General features: G+C 37.8%; 1 protein-coding gene across 2 annotated transcripts in view; it reads left to right on the top strand.

Annotated features, from left to right (window-relative positions):
• KCNMB2 (potassium calcium-activated channel subfamily M regulatory beta subunit 2) overlaps window positions 1–17,869 on the top strand; it is a 286,278-nt gene extending 268,409 nt beyond the window's left edge. The window contains exon 5 of one of the 2 annotated variants that reach the window (XM_008266532.4): window positions 16,090–17,869. In XM_008266532.4, the coding sequence (XP_008264754.2) occupies window positions 16,090–16,374 (285 nt within the window). In that variant the 3' untranslated portion in view covers window positions 16,375–17,869. The remainder of the gene's footprint in view (window positions 1–16,089) is intronic. The other variant, XM_051818791.2, reaches the window with a different exon arrangement.
• The last annotated feature ends 211 nt before the right edge of the window (window positions 17,870–18,080 follow it).

Genomic DNA, 18,080 nt, shown 5'->3' with positions numbered 1-18,080 from the left:
CAGCATTTCAAAGGAAAAATAGTAGCAGGAAGCAGGCCCTGCTTCTTGCATTCCCAGAACTTGCTATTTGACTCTTGCCTAGGAAATATTGTTTTCTGTGCCAACTATGGACAAGTCAGTCCCACGTTTTTTTGTAGTGCAGATTTAACCTTAACTTCCATTTGGATAAGTGGAATCAGTAAATATAAATGCATTATGTCTACGCACAAATAGACTGGGTCTTTCAAAGCTAGTATACAGCAGCTCAGTTAGAAACATATAAGCCTGGACTGGCATTGTGGCACTGCCAGCATCCCATGTGGGCATCAGTTCATATACCTGTTGCTCCATTTCTGATCCCAGATCTCTGATAATGGCCTCGAAAAAACAGTGGAAGATGACCCAAGTGCTTGGTCCCCTGCCACCCACATGGAAGACCCAGATGGAATTCTAGGCTCCTGGCTTAGGCCTGGACCCATCCTGGCCATTGTAGCCACCCGGGGAGTGTACCAGTGAATGGAAGATATCTCTGCATCTCTCCCTTTCTCTATGTAACTCTGATTTTCAAACAAAGAAATAAAACTTTAGAAATGTGTAAGCCAAAAAAAAAAAAAAAAGTACTTGTCACGTACCTGGGAATCAGGAGGTAAAAGTGTGTTTTTGTTTTTCTGAAGACATTGTAAATTAATAATGTGCAAGGCCAGCACTGTGAGTGGGTAAGGCTGCCACCTGTGATGCCAGCATACCACGTGGGCGCCAGTTAGAGACCCAGCTGCTCTACTTTTGATCCAGCTCTTTGCTGTGGCCTGAGAGCACTGGAAGATGGCCCAAGTCCTTGGGCCACTGCACCCATGTGGGAGACCCAGAGGAAGCTCCTGGCTCCCAGCTCCTGGCTTCAGATTGGCTCAGCTCCAGCTGTTGTGGCCATCTGGGGAGTGAACCAGCAAGTGAAGGACCTCTCTCTGCCTCCCTCTCTCTGCCTCTTTCTCTCTGTGGCTCTGCCTTTCAAATAAATAAATAAATATTTTAAAAAGGGATCTATTATTAATTAATTAATAATGTGACTTTTATGTACAGTTTCCTGGTCTCTAAAAAGACAAGTTACCTCGTTGCTAGGTCAGAAAATTTAACCCATGCACATTTTGTGTGTGTGTGTGTGTTTCTTCATATTTGTGTTTCTAGCTGTTCATATAGGGCATTTGGTGCAGCAGTCAAGTTGCCACTGGGGACAATCACATTCCATAGCCAAGTGCCTAGTTAGGGTCCTAGCTACTGCACTTCTGATCAAACTTCCCGCTAATGCACAACCTGGGAAGCAACAGTTGATGCCTGCCACCCATGTGGGAGACCTAGATTGAGTCTAGGCTCCTGGCTTCAACCTGACCCAGCCTGGCTGTTGCAGGCATTTAGAGAGTGAACCAGTGTGAGTCTCTCTCTCTCTAACTCTCTCTCTCTCCCTCCCTCCTTCCCTTCCAAATAAAACAAAAATAAATAAAAATTTTTGAAAACCTCACATCAGTATATATTCAAGTCCATCCAGTAGATCTTAACAAACAATTATTATATCTACATAACACTGAAATTTATAACATCTGAAATGATCAGTAAAGTATCAATAGAACCAACTCACTGGTACCAATTTTAAGTTAACTGCATTGAGTTTTAGATTTATGGCAGCAATTTAAATGTCCACAAGACTCTCATATACCAAGACAGGGTACAACCATCATGAACTCGAATCTGTTTTATAAAAAATTTCACTGTAATTGTTAGCACTTAACTGTAAATCTTAACAGTTATCAAAATAATTCAGTGGCTGAGAGTTTCAATACTAGAACATGAGGAACAAGTAGGATGATGTATTTTTGGTATATTGACACAAAATAAACTCACCCTGCATTTTGGTGGCAGTAACTTGAAAAAAAGTATTACAAATATCTCTGAGAACTCAACATAGTGAATATTTCAGAGAATGTTGTTTGAAAATGTTTGCTCTGATTTGCTTTCATTTGTAGTAGCCACAAGCACAGTTCTGAGCCTGTGCTTCAAGTTATGTAAGGCTTAGCTCTCTCACAGAGTGTTTGTATTTCAAGACCTTCCCTCGAGTCAGATTTTTAAATCAAAGTTGACCTGTAATGACAAATGCCTATAAAATTCAGATCTTTAAGGAATTGGAAAGTGGCCAAAGTTGAATAAGCATCAAAAATGGAACATATTTCCATGTCCTGATTTTGACATTTTATCAGTACAGCTCTGTGAATGCATTATTTAGCCTATAAACAGGAACTGAAGTTACCATAAAAGTCCCAGTTATATATTTAGGATCAGAATTCTAACTGTCCCTCAGTATGGTTCTAAGTCATTATTTGGTTTATTTGCACAACCAGTTTTAAATGTAAATTATGACATACATGCTGTAACATGCATGGGATGAAAAAATATTTATTATAAAGAGAGTCCTCTATGTAAATCACCACAAAATAAAGAAATAAAACATTTCCAGCATCCCTAAAATATCTTTTATGACCCCTCTCAGTAACTATAGTCTCTGCTCCCTGCCAAAAATAGCAACTATCCTGACTACTAAGACAAATATTTTCTTATTTTTCTTTGTCATTGTAGCACTTAAACATACATCCTTAAATACTATAGTCTGGTTTTGCTTCATTTTTTAAAGTATATAAATGGATTCATACAGAATATTTTCATTTACATTTTGTTTTCTTCTCACAGCATTATATGTGTGAGATTCATTCCATTTGGTCATAGTCCATCCATAAATTGGAAAATATCCTATTGTATGAATATGTCAGATGGTTTTTTCACCCTGTTGATGGGCATTTTGAGTTATCTTTAGTATGGAACTATTACATAAAATTCTATGAATATTCTGCATATGACTCTTGATGCACAACCACACACAGGTTGTGTGCTGTCAGGTAGAAACCTGGAAATGGGCCATCTAGATCATAGAGTATACATCTCAAGAAGTTTAATAAATAATACCAAATGGTTTTTCCAAAATGCTTATACCAGTTTACATTCCCACCAACCTGTGAGTATGAGTTATTATTGCTCCAAATCTGCACCGACACTTAGCATCATTTATAACTTTAATTGTAGCTAATGTAGTGATATTTCCTTGTGGTTCTGGTAAATAATGTTAGCCAAATGCCTTTTTTCACTGATTTATTGAACACTTCAATATCCTCTTTTTGCAATGTGTGTTCAATTTTCTTGCCCACTTTTCTATTGGATTAATTTTTGTTCATATTCATTGTAGGAATTCTTTAAATACAAACCTCTGTTGGTTATAGGTGTTGCAAATCTCTCTTCCCATTCATTGTGTGACCTTCTCACTCTATGAATGATGTTTTTCAATAAAAGAAGTTCCTAATTTCAGTGACACCAAATTTTGTGACCATTTCTTTTGGTTTAGTGCTTTCATTGTTCTGTTTGATAAATCTTTACCTCCCCCGAGGTCATAAAGTCATTCCTTTCACAATGGAATGCAATCTGCCTTGGATTGATTATTTAGGGGTCAAATTCCTTGGTTTCTTTAGCCTTGTTTTTTTCACATAGACAACTACTTGCTCCAGTCCATTATTAAAAAGATTATCCTTTCCTCACTGGATTATTTTTATTATCCCATTTCATCCTGTTTTCTCAAAAGTTTTCTAATATGTTACTAATTTTTTAATGTTCATCCTAGAAATTACAACTTGTAGTCAAGAACATTAGAACATTTTAACTCCATTTTTTCTTTTCCCAGCTTACATAGTATTGTCACTTTTCCTCTCTATATACTTTCAGCTCATGTAGACACTATTATTATTGCTGCATAAAATAAATACAAATTGACACGGGTCCCTGTATTTCCCTGTTTCCATTATTATTCATTTCTGTATCTCTGATCTTCCATCTGGGGACCATTTTTCTATGGCTCAAAGAGTACTCTCTAATTAGTATTTATTTTACTGCTGCAGATGCTCCAAAGAATGTTCTCAGTTTTCATTTTTCTGAAAATATTTTTATTTCATTTTCATTCTTGAAGTATACATTCAATGAGTACAAAACTCTAAATTGGCAATTATTTTACTTCCATTGTCTTCTGGTAAGCATTGTTACTATTCAGACATCAAGCATCAGCCTAATAGCTGCTTCTGTGAAGGTAATCTTGACCTATTTTAAATATTAATTTCTGTGGCTTTCTACAATTTAACTATTCTATGCCAAAATGTGCAGCTATTTTTCTTTAGCCTTTCTTTCAGTGTCCCAGGGATTCTTTTCCTGTTCCTTAAGGTTCTTTGTCAATTTTAGAAAGTTCTCAGTCACTATCTCATCAAACATTGTCTCCCTCTTTTACTTCTGGGACTCCAAGGGGCCATATGCTAGGCTTTCTCACTTTGTCTCCCATGCATGTATTCTCCCTTCAATATTTCCCCTTCCTTCGTCTCTTTTTCATTCTAGATATGTACCTAGCTTCTAGTTCAGCAATTCTTCCCTCAACTTCAAAAAATATACTATTAAACTCATTCATTAAGTTCTTACTTTTTCTTACTATATTTTCAATTCTAGAAAATTTTAGAAATTCTATATTTTTTAGAAAATGTCTATTTGTGTTTTGTTTTACCATTTGCAGTGCCCTGCAACTTTCTATTTCTTATTTTTTTTAGATCTTCAATATAAAAAGTAAACTTATAGGGGCAGGCATTTGGTACAGCAATTAAGATGCCACTTGCCCACACCCCAAATCAAAGTGCCTGTGTCTGAGTCCTACCTCTGCTTCTGATTCTAGCTTCCTACCAGTGTACACCCTCAGAGGCAATAGGTAATGACTCAGCTACTTGATGGCTCAAGCACATTGTCTGAGACCAACCTGGAGTTTCAGGCTCCTGGCTTCAGGTTGTCCCTGCCCCAGATGTTGTGGGCATTTGGGGAGCAGATAGAAGATAACATTTTTTCTAACTTTCTATCTTTCTACCTATCTATCTATCATCTGTCTTTCTATATCTCCCTGCTATTCAAGTAAATTTTTAAATTAAGTAAAATTATATTTTTAAGTTTTTTGATGATTTCAATATCTTATCTTGTTTATTTTTTATGTTGTCTTGAATGCTCTGATTATTTTTTATTAGGTGATAGAAACCATATCTGCAAGTATATTTATAAAAATAACTTTAAGTCCAGGAATATGACATGATATCATGCTTTTCAAAAATTGTTTCCAGTTGCTTTGCTAGGCCCCTGGGGCACAAGCCATTCAGGATTACCACATTCCCACTTCCTCAATTATAATCTGAATTCAAATCTGAACTTCAGTTCCTGTGAGGACCTGTCTACTTCAAGCTAATCATTATTCTTAGGGTGCAACCTTTCAGAGCCCCAACCCACAGTGAATGTGGGGATCATCAGGGACCCCCAGGATATGTCTCAAGGACAGTGCTTGCCCATAGCTGTACAAAGTTCTCAAAAATGCAATGCAGCCCCTTGGGCCCACAGCACCCCTCACAATTAGCTAGTGTTCCCAGGGGGAAAGGCAGCAACCCCTTGGCTCACCTTCGTAGCCCAACAATTCAATTCTTCACTTTCTGGGTAGCCTGCCTTTGCTCTGAATCAGAATTATGCATACTGAAAGTACTCCTATCTCCACGTCAGAAAGTCATTCAACCATCTTTGTGCAATGTGAGTAATATTCAGGATATTCTGAGTCAAAAATAAAAAAGAAATATTCTCAGTGTCAGCCTCCCCTTTCTGATATCCTCCTCCAAGCTCACCAAAAATAATGCCTTCCTCATAGTTACCAAGAAATAAGCACTATTTTGTTGAGATTCATGAGGCAACTACTGACAGCATTTGATCTGCAACAACAGGAGGCAAAAGGACATCAATTAAGCTGTCTGTATCTTTGCAAAAAGACATTCAAAAGGGTTTTGTTTTTAAATTTTCATATCTCTCATGTTTTTTTTTCTTTAGCCTTTAAACCCAGTGCCTAGTCTCTTGTCAACAGCACAGTCAAAGCTGCTTAAGCTGATAAGCTGGCATGCTGTCATGCAGCAGGCAGCTCACTAATGGTCTCTGGGAGCTACAAGTGGGCTCAAGGGCCCTTGACTGTTGGCTACAAGGCTGTCACTAGAATCGTTATAGCATCCTATAGCTGTTGCTTGTGTATTCCTCAACTCTGACCTCCTTCAAAAGTTTAAGTCTGTTTTTACTCACCAGTGGTTCTCAAAACATGCCATCTGCTTTGAGGGTAGATTCAAAATAGTTTTGTACAAAACATGAAACTAGATACATTCTTTGGTATATAGTACATACCATATATTTGGTAAAAGTTTTATATAAAACTATCATGAGAAAGATATATGCACATTTAGTAAAAAGTAAGTTCCATACATTAGCCAATTATTTATAATATTTACATAAATTATTGATTCCAAATAGCTAAACTATTTATAGTATTCACATAAATTAGCCAATTGCTTAACACTACAATAGACAAAATGAGCATTACCCCTCATTTTGCCACCCATTCCAAAGCCTTATGGGTTCCCTAAACCCAGAAAATATATGTAGACCTCAGTTTATCAACCTGAGCATTACTCACATTTGTGGTAAGAGAATTCTCTGTTGGCTGTGAGGGCGAGGTAGGGACCTGTCCTTTTTGTTGTTTTGCAGCATCCCTAGAAACTGCCCAATGGATAACTTGCATCCTTCCTGCTCCAGTTACAACAACTAAAATTGTTTCCAAACACTGACAGATCAGTGCTTAAACTTAATTTAGCTTTGTACTTGGCATCTGTGAGATCCTAAAATCTTATGCAAATAGAATTATAAATTCTCTACATAGCATTTATAGGGTAAGGATATAAAGGAAGAAAATAAAGTGAAGTTGGGAATGTAAATGAAACATGAGAGACCCAGCATTTATTAAGTGTCTACTATATATTATGTGCCCATCACTATGCTAAAAAATTTATAAAAATCATCTCATTTAATCCTGATTAAAACCTTACCCCAAAACAATAGCAGTCAAATTTGGGGGAGGAAGCAAGTACTTTTTAATGGGTTATTTATCTTTTTTACAATTACACTGGAGGATCATGCAAAGCTGCCTGCATTTGCATGAAATCCTGGGCCATAAGTCTATAAACTTCACAAATTTCATACACACAAATTTGGGAACACAGTGATTCTTCCCACCCTATCCTCCTTCCCATCTGCACTCACACTCTTCTTCCTCCTCCTTCTCCTATCCCCATTTTTATTTTTTACAGAGATCTATTTTCAGTTAACTCTACACACATAACTCTACACACATAAGTAAAGAATTCAACAAATAGTGTGAAAAAAACCTGTTCAACAGTTGAGACAAAGGGTGTTCAAAATCATCAGATCTCAAAGTGTCAATTTCACTTCTATAGATTGCCTTTTAGGTACTCTATTAATTACCACAAATCAGGGAGAACATATGGTATTTGCCTTTTTGGAACTGGCTTATTTCACTAAGTATAATGGTTTCCAGTTGCATCCATTTGTTGCAAATGACAGGATTTCAATTTTTTAACCTCTGTGTAGTGTTCCATGGTATACATATACCATAATTTCTTTATCCAGTTTTCAGTTGAAAGACCTCTGGGTTTATTCCATGTCGTAGCTTCTGTGAATTGAGCTAGCAGCCAAATATTATCAGAAGTTTTTAATGTACTAGGTACTGTAAAGTACTAAACATTTTACATGTACTTACCATTCAATTATTCAACAACCCCATGTGTTAAATACCACTACTATACCTCACTTTACAATAATGAAGCTGAGTCCAGAAAATGAAACAACTTTCCCAAAGTCATACCCCACTAATTAGGGCTGAATTAGAATTTAAGTCACTTTAGGGCTGAATTAGAATTTAAGTCACTTTACTTCATCATGCTACATATAACAGAGTGAAACTTTTTCCTCTTGAAAAATAAAGGCAATAGAATGGAACTGGAAGACATGTTAAGTGAAAAAAAACATACAGAAAGATAAGCATTGCATGTCCTCTTTTATGGGCTGTTAAAAAAATAAATTTGAACTTAGAAGAGTCGCAACTAGAGTCTGGGAAGGGTGGGAGAAAGGAAGTTGTATACCAACCATGCACCACAACACAGACAAAAGTAACAGTTTCTAGTGTTCTTATGACTACAGGTCACAAACATGTTACATCCTACAAAATGAACTAGAAAAGAAGAGCTGGTAAAAAGGTGAGGTGATACAGATGCTGACCACCTAATTTGATTCATTTATGCTATATAAATATTTTCAATACCACTCTGTTCCCCATAAAAGGTGTACAAGCATTACATGTTAATCAATTTGTTATCTTTGAAAAGAGCTCTGAAAACTCCAAGTTCTATAAAATGTTAAATTTGTGTAAACAGGGAGTATGTGCCTTTCCATCAGTCACAAGAGGTACTGAAAGTCAGGGAAAGGTCATGTGCAAGAATTATCTCTGAGTGATTCTGTGCAACCTTGAGGAAGGTCAAAGATGTCCATTCAGGAGCAGATTACACCAAATATATCAGCTAGAAACACACTGAAAAAGGAGAACACTGGGCTCAAAGGGAGAATATGCCCTGAAATTTAATTTCTGACACCTTCATAATTAGCACCTTAAATCTGGTCATAAAGAGGCTTACGTAAGCCTTGCTGTTTCTGAACATCAAGAAGAAAAGCTGGGACATGGAATCTATCCTTCCCAATTGGCAAGAAAATGGGCCATGGTGAAGGGTCCAGGTCATATTAAATATACAACTCACCATGGCTCCACCGCATGGTTTAGTCTATTCTGCGTGTTGGTTAACCCCAGGTACCAGGACACTTCTGTATCATTAGTGGATATCCTAGGTCTTTTAAGCTTTTTCTCTACTCCATATCAAGCACAAATGCCATAATAGACTTAAGAACTTTGAGCAAATACAGGGAAAGAAAATCTGTCTCCAGAGGAACCATCATCTTGACACTAAAGCCATCAGCAGCAGTAAAGCAGAAATTCTGCTTTTGTTTCTTCTACCAAACAGTCCCACTTACTGAAATCAAGTTGACACTAAAATTGAAAAATAAATAAATTTAAACTAAATTTTGTGGGATTCACTCTTTTAAAAATTATAAGGAGCAGGAAATCTCAAAGGGGAAAAGAAAATGAAGTCCAATTTACATTCTCAACTGCTCTATATATCACTAGTGTTCAAAAAACTCAAAAAATTTGGGCCAGAGTAAGCCAAGGCTATCCGCTGGTGATCTCTTTATTCCTTGGACATGGGGATTCTGTCCTACCCTCTGACACAGAACACAGAGTCTGGAACACTGTATGTGCTTAAATGTGTGCATAATGCTTGCTGCTTGTGAACTCTAGATGTTGCATCTGGTCCTAGCATCAAAATGAATGCTCCACAAGGGCAATGTTGCTTTATGGTGGGCTTTTTGTTTGTTTTTGGTGTTGTTTGTTGAGCTCATAGACATTGCAATGTAGGACATGCCCATTCCCGAAGAATTCTTTGAAAGACTTTGTGCCCCAGCTCTGTGCTGGTGCAGTCTCTACTAAAAGCTGTGTTAGCCACATTCCTGTTCCATGGCTTCACTCCACCCTCGTTCTCATTTCTCTTCTCCATTTCTCTCTAATTGTCTCTCATGCATTGTTTATGTTTTCTAACACCCATATTTATCATACTGCCTGGCACACTGGCACAGTATTAATTCGCATTTAATAGATAGTGACTGTATTTCATTAAACTTCTAACCCTTTCTGAAATAAGATACTTCTCTTTTTAGAAAAAATAAATGCACAACGCACCCTTCCCTGGAGATGATCCTGAGAAGCTGTTCTTTCCCTTCCTTCCCTCACAAGGAGAAGGAGACTGTCAGTGAGGCTATTCAGCCAAATCCCCCTCACTGCCCCGCCCCCTCCCCACATCTTCACTGTTTAGGGTGAAGTCTTGTCATTCTTTGCTTCAGACATGCCTAGTGAAGCATGTCCAAGTGGAGTGATCCAACAGGTAGCTTTTCAAAACTTCTGTCCATCATGAAAATAAAAATAACTTTCTCAATGAAAAGATCCTCAACATGAGGCTAAGAAAAGAAAACTTTCAGTCACTTTGCAAAGAATTGGAGGAAAGATGCAACTGTTAGTTCTTCATTGTCTGGGTAAGGGAAAGGATCATCAGGAAATGTTGGTAGCACAAGTGTTCTTCTGCGGGGAGAAGAAAGGTCATGCCCATGGGGCCATCTCTCTTCAATACAAAAGAGAAGGTTCTGTCCATAAAGCATCCAATGGATTGCATAAAGCAATAAGAGTTATGAACAAAGCTCTGGATTAGGAAGAGAGATGTAAGCCTTTATTTTCCATGGACTGGCTACCTTAGAGGTTTGGTAGCTTTATATATTCATGTAAGGCACAGAAGAAAGAATGGCCAATAACATGATAAAAATGGTAACAGTTTTATCATCACTGTGTATATAAAATTATTACTCATATGTTCCTTTGTGTTTATATCATTCAGAGTCTAAAAGTTAACTCTTTATATGCCAAAACTGCCATAAAAATGACCTACATATACTAGGGTTTTTACCCACTCAATCTACATTATGTTTTTCCAACTAAGAGTAGATCACTTAGAGAAGATTCACTGGAGCTGGCGTTGTAGTGTTGCAGGCGGCAGTTAACCTGTATCACCAGCATCCTATATGGATGCCACTTTGAGTTTCTGCTGTTCCACTTGCTAACCAGATTCTTGCTAATGTGCCTAGGCGGAAGATGGCCCAAGTCCTTGGGCCCCTGAACCCACAAGGGAGACTCAAATGAAGCTCCTCACTCCTGGGTTCTGCCCAGCCCAGCCTTAGCACTGCAGCCATTCAGGGGGTGAACCAGCAAATAGAAGATCTCTCTATATCTCTCCCTATGTGTGTATATAACTCTGCCTTCCAGATAAATAAACATTTTAAAAAGAAAAAAAATGGTGCTGGCACTGTGGCATAGCAGGTAAAGCTACTGCATACAATGCTGGCATCCCATATGATTTGAGCCAGTTTGAGTCCTGGCTGCTCCATTTCTGATCCGGTTCCCTGCTAATGCACCTGTGAAAACAGGCTTGAGTCCTGGCTGCTCCATTTCTGATCCAGCTCCCTGCTAATGCATCTGGGAAAGCAATGGAAGATGACCCACGTGCTTGGGCCCCTACACTCACGTGGGAGACCTGGAGGAAGCTGCTGACTCCTGGCTTCAGATCAGCTTAGTTCTAGCCATTGTGGCCATTTGGGGAGTGATCGAAGAACCCTCTCTGTCTCTCTGTCTCTGTCTCTGTCTCTCTCTCTCTCACTTTTCTTTTCAAATAAATAAATAAATCTTTTTTTAAAAAGGAAAAATCATTTATTGACATACATTCTATGTATTGTAAACCAATCATTTAGAACTATCCTCCAAGACCATACTAAAATAACTTGAACTCCAAATGCATTCCAGCCTCAAGAACATACACAGAGCTATAGTTTAAGCCATAAAAAAAAAAAAAACACAGAATCCTAGAATCCTAATTTAGAATTTAACATACTGCAAATCATCTAGGGCAAAAAGCTAAAGAACATGAGACAAGAGTAATTGGATGGGCCTGTGCCTGCAAAAACACGTGGTTGGTAGTTTTGTCTTCCTTAGAGGTTTTAGATATTAGTAGGTGGCACTTGATTAAAGACTTTAGAAAAGATCATGTGGACAAATGTGATAGTCCCATAGGAAAACATGATAATGAAAATTTATTGAGGCTTTCAGTTTATTTTCTATTTAATCCTCACAAAAACTCAATCAGAAAGGCTCTGTTAACTCCATTATACAGTGAAATTGGTTCTGAGGGACAATATAACTTGACTACAGTAAGATAGTAACCCAGCAACCAGATCTCCTGAACACAAGTCAGGAGCTTGTTATATGACCTCATACATTAATTATCACAAATGGACTCATCAATAATAAAAGTAGAGGTGGGTTTTTAGCTCAGCAGTTAAGACACCAGTTAAGGTACCCATGTCCCATATATGAATGCCTAGGTTCAACACCTGGCTCCAGCTCTTGACTCTAGCTATCAACTAGTGCAGATGCTGTGAGGTAGCAGTAATGGCTCAAGAAATGGAGTACCTGCTACCCATGTGGGAGGCCTGGATTGAATTTCCAACTCTCAAATTTGGTCCCAGCCCAATCCTGGGCATTGAAATCCTTTGGGGAGTGAACTAGCAGATAGAAGCTGATTCTATTTCAGGAAAAAAATGTAAAAATAATAAAATGAAAAGATAGAGTGATATATGGTAGAATTTTCAGAGGCAATAAAAAATAATCTAGTGGCAGATGATGAGATCATGAAGAGCTATATTACTAGGGCAATAATCATTTCTTCACTAGCAATCTGCCTGTTGCACCTATGTGTGCTACTGGCCTGAGGACCTAAGTCCAGACATGTGTAGAACATGCCTCAACCTGCCAACAAAAAGTACACATTCAGACCTTGATGGATTGAAACTTCAATCAGCAGCCCCTACGTTCAGTGCTGTGGCATAGTAGGCTAGGCCTCCACCTGTGGCACCTGCACCCCATACGGATGCAATTCAGTTCCAGGTTGCTCCTCTTCTGATCCAGCTCTCTACTTAAGGCATGGAAAATCAGTGGAAGATGGCCTAAGGGCCTGGGCCCCTGCACCCAAGTGGGAGACCTGGAAGAAACTCCTGGCTTCTGGCTCTGGATCAGCCCAGCTCCAGCCATTGTGGCCATTTGGGGAGTGAACCAGTGATGGAAGATCTTTCTATCTGTCTATCCCTCTCTCTTTCTGAAACTCTCTTTTAATAATAAATAAATAAAATCTTTAAAAAAAAAAAAGGCAATTCCTATATTGTAGCATTGTCAGATGGTGTTAAAGGCAGTCTATAATCCCATTTTATTTGAAAGAATTCTTTTTTTAAAGAGTTATTTATTTATTTGAAAGCCAGAGTGAAAGAGAGAGACAGAGAGAGAGAGAGAGAGAGAGAGAAAGATCTTCCATCTGTTGGTTCACTCACCTAAATGGCTGTAAAGTCCAGGGCTGGATGTGGCCCAAAGACAGGGGCCAGGAGCTTCTTCTGGGTCTCCCATATGGGTGCAAGGGCCCAAGCACTTGGGCCATCTTACATTGTTTTCCCAGGAGCATTAGTAGGAAGCTGGATCACAAGTGGAGCATCTGAGACGTGAATTAGTGTTCATATGAGTTTCTGACATTGCAAACAGTAGCTTAACCTGCTATGCTACAATACCAGTCCCTGGAAGAATTCTTACCTAGTGATAGAATTGTTGCCATTTGGCCAACAAACGTTTCTTCAAAGAAAGGTTTTTTAACTCAAGTCAACACACAAGAGCATAAGATAAGGAAAAACTCTATTTTTAATGGAATGCCATTTTATAGAGATCATTACAATAACTCAGTACTATTAGACACTGAAACTATTAATATAAATGATCTTGGCACAAAAAATAGACAGAGTTCTTATGTACCTATAATCTAAATTGGCCCACATTAAATTCAAACACAAATGATGTCCTTGGGTTTGTTGTTGTTTTTGTTAATGCTTTGCTTCCAAAATCTTTTAAATCTTTTTTTAAACGCATGACTTGAGCATGTTTGAAGATGGTGGCAAAGAAGAAGGATCCACATACCACCCTCACCCTTTGGTTCAGAGGCATCTATTGATAGGAAATTTGCTTCAGGCAGTTGTCGGCCAATTTTTGAACTACATCATTAACTTGCTATGAAATCCTGCTCCTTGGAGATACTTTCAGAACCTTAATACCATACTGGCACCTCACCCTGCTCTATGTACATATATTTTTTTATTTTTATATTTTATTATTTATACTTTTAAATTTTTTTATTTGACAGATAGTGTTAGACAGTGAGAGAGAGAGAGAGGTCTTCCTTGCGTTGGTTCACCCCCCAAATGGCCGCTACGGCCGGCGCACTGCACTGATCCGAAGACAGGAGCCAGGTGCTTCCTCCTGGTCTCCCATGCAGGTGCAGGGCCCAAGCACTTGGGCCATCCTCCTCTGCCCTCCCAGGCCACAGCAGAGAGCTGGACTGGAAGAGGAGCAGCCAGGGCTAGAACCCAGTGCCCATATGGGATGCCGGCGCCACAGGCAGAGGATTAACCAAGTGAGCCATGGTGCCAGCCCCAAAAAAAGGCTATGCACATGTATGAATGTTTTCACTTCATTCATACCTGCTTACATTTAAAGGTATCAACTAGATACTGCTAAAAAGAATATCACTTTACACATGGTTTATAGTACTGTCAGCATGCCCAGCCTCCATGCTTAAGTAATCAAAAAACCTTCGTGCTGTTTATAGTAAAATAATCTAATGATTGCAGCTCAGCAGACAAAACAAGGTGCATGGTTGCCCATTAATAAAATCAGGGAAAAGAGTAAGGCTAGTTTTCATTAGTAAAAACTCTATTTTTTTATACTTTCATCTTGGGAAATCTATAGGTCTAAATTTTCTATAATTCCAGGATCCTATCCCCAAAACTTTTATCAATGTTCCTGAAAGTCACCCACAGCCTACCTGCTTTGTGTCTCAGCTTACAGTCGTGTAAGTTGTGCACCTCACAAACTCTAGGAGTAGCAGCCACATTGTAAAAGTCATAGATGTATTTATAATCACAATTTACAAATTGGTAAGTGGCAATAAAATGTGAGGGTTTTGTTCATAAAATAGGTTTGTTATGTTAATTTTCCAAATTAAATAGTGTTTTGAAGAGAAGGCATAGCTTTCTAATTCATACTAAAGCAGTATATAGATTATCAGTGATCTTGTCAGAAGCAAACTTAATTCACATTAATCAGTTACATTGATCATTAGATTACAGAGAGAACCAGGAGTCTTTGTTTTCCCTATCAAGAAATAGTTACCATAGAGAGGGGAAAGAGTTAAACAACTACTGTCACATCCCCAGAAAAGTGACTTTTATATGTATAAAGGCAGAGTTGGAAAGAGAGAGAAACAGAATGAGAGAGAGAAAGTTAGTTTCCATCCTCCAATTCACTCCCCAAATTGCTACAACAGCCAGGGCTGGGCCAAGCTGAAATCAGGAGCCTGGAACGCCACCCTGGTCTTCCATGTGATTTGCATCAGGGTTTCCCATGTGGGTGGATAGTACTTCGCCACCACCTGCTGCTTTCTCAGACATACTACGGGAACTGAATCAGAAGTGGAGCAGCTGTACTGGCACACATTGGAGATGCTGGTGTTACAGGTAGTGGCTTAACCCACATGCCACAACATCATACCCAGAAACTTTTGATATTATATGGACAAAAGATGGAAAGGTTGATATTCTGATATAGCAAGAAGCTGGAATCAGGAGTATGTTAAATTGGGGAAAATTAAAACCTACCACACTTAGCTATGGAAAAAACAAGCCATTGGGAATCTCTTTAATTCTTATGTATAAAATGGGGAACAATTACATCAAGTCAATGAACATACTCATCATATGAGTATAATCAATAATTAAATAATATATCAAGGGCTGGCGCTGTAGCATAGCAGGTAAAGCTACGACCTACAGTGCCAGCATCCCACATGGACCCTGGTTCAAGTCCTGGCTACTCCACTTCCAATTCAGCTCTCTGCTATGGCCTGGGAAAGCAGTAGAAGATGGCCCAATTACTTAGGCCTCTGCACCCAGGTGGGAGACCTGGAAGAAGCTCCTGACTCCTGGCTTCGGATTGGTGCAGCTCAAGCTGCTGCGGCCAATTAGGGAATGAACCAGCAGATGGAAGACTTCTCTCTGTGTGTAACTCTTTCAAATAAATAAATAAATTTTAAAAAATAAATAAATAAATAAATAAAATGTTGATGAGTTATCAAGGAACATCTTCACCACAGTAAAACATTGTTTTAATCAATTTATGATTTCTTAGAGTTTCTAGAATGCACTTTGAATGTAGAAAGAATAACCACTATGGTTAGTTCACAGATCTCTCTCTCTCTCTCTCACACACACACACACACACACACACACACCCCATCTTTCCATAACAGTTTATCTTATTCTCCACAGTGCTCCTATATACCTAAATGTGAGAAAAACTTTGAAGAATCCATGTCCCTGGTGAATATCGTCATGGAAAACTTCAGGAAGTACCAACATTTCTCTTGTTATTCTGACCCAGAAGGAAACCAGAAAAGCGTCATCCTAACCAAACTCTACAGTTCCAACGTGCTGTTCCACTCACTCTTTTGGCCTACATGTATGATGGCTGGGGGTGTGGCAATCGTGGCCCTGGTGAAACTCACACAGTACCTCTCCCTGCTTTGTGAGAGGATCCAACGGATTAATAGATAAAAGCAAACATGGATGAAATAATTTTTGTTAAAGCTCAAATACTGTTTTCTTTCATCTTCACCAAAGAACCTTAAGTTTGTAATGTGCAGTCTGTTATGATTTCTTTAATATATTCTTCTATGTAGAGCAATAACGCAAAAGCTGTTCTATATGCAAACATGATGTCTTTATTCAGGAGAAGAAATAACTGTTTTGTGTTGGTTGGTTGTTCTCATAACATTGTTTCAGTGCTGGACCTAGTATTTCCTTCTCTTGTTCCACCAAAACAGGCTCAGTTACTCATTTGCCAAGCTTTGTGGAAGAGTGTAGATGATATTGATGGGATAAGGTTGGTATTCTCAGTTGTAAGATTTCTTGAAGACAATATTTCATCATCTCCTGTTTACTAAAGCTATAGCCAAAAATCTTTTTCTTTTCTTTTCTAAATGGAGCCCCATAGCAAATGAGAATCAAAATTTCCCAATTAAAAGGTGTTAAATATTTTCCTTGTATTTTTACCATATCGCTGGAAAGAAGAGGGGAAACCTAGCCAGCTACTTTTCTTTCATTACTTTTTATTCATAACTTTAAACTTTTTAACTGATTTCAAAAAGTAATGTTTTCATTAACCAATTCTATAATATCTTCTTGTGATTTAAATAGGAAATTAACAGAGCCCTTTTCCATTTAAGACCCTGCTACTGTGTGAAGAAATGATATTTAAAAGGAGTTTCATAGCCTAAGAGCTGACTGAATGCTAGTAGGTGCTCCATTTCAATCCAAAAATGTCTGTTGCTGAGATTCTTGTGTGAAAAACCCCAATTTCATTTCAACTGAGTTGTTAGATTGTAAAGTTAAAATGTTACTTTCTGATAAAAATGGATGGACTTGTTTCAATGGGTAAATCTATTGTGGCAAATTAACATGTTGGAATATTGTTCTTTGGGAACTTATTATTGAAATAATGAATGTGTAGTCTCTCCTTCTGACCAAGTGTTCGCTTGTGGGATTTTAAAACTATGTACACAGTATATTTGTCTCCTATACATGTTTTATTTTTCTATTTACAATTCTTTTTGTTTTTTGGTTGTTATATTTTATACACAGAATATACCTTTTTCCTAACACACATTTGAATTGAATAACAGATTTAAAGGAAGCCTTTGTTCACATTGCTATTTATATTGTGTTGGGGGGGGCGGGGAATGAGGGGTTGGTTTTAAATAAAAACATTCCATCTTTTATTTAATATCAACATCAAAAGGAGAAGACAAACATCTATCTTTCTCATTTATATTTAAGTACCTTTTTGTAATGTAGTATATTACATTATTATCTTTCTCATCTATATTTAAGTACCTTTTGTAATATAGTTTTTTAGGTATTGCAAAATTTTACAAATCACTTTGTGAAGTGAATGGTAAAACTAATATGATGAAGTGGAAGTTATTCTGCAATATTGTAATTTATAGTTTGACTTTTCATAAGCAAATAAATCCCTAGGGTGTGATCAGGTCTCAAATGTGTAAGTTAACATTTTTTAAGTCCATTAATCACAAGATTTGAATAATTCTTGCTTTCAGGGCTGATAGGCCTATAGCAGTCCAAAAACCTGTAATCTGCTAGCCCTAAAGTATTTTAAGAGATTATAAGAAGTTCCCTTTTTAACACACAAAAACATACACATAACATTACAAAATGAAAAATGTGGGAAAACTCTTTACTCT

This window comes from Oryctolagus cuniculus, chromosome 4, assembly GCF_964237555.1.
Source record: "Oryctolagus cuniculus chromosome 4, mOryCun1.1, whole genome shotgun sequence".
Classification (NCBI taxonomy): Eukaryota; Metazoa; Chordata; class Mammalia; order Lagomorpha; family Leporidae; genus Oryctolagus; species Oryctolagus cuniculus.
This window is presented reverse-complemented; position numbering and strand designations above follow the sequence as displayed.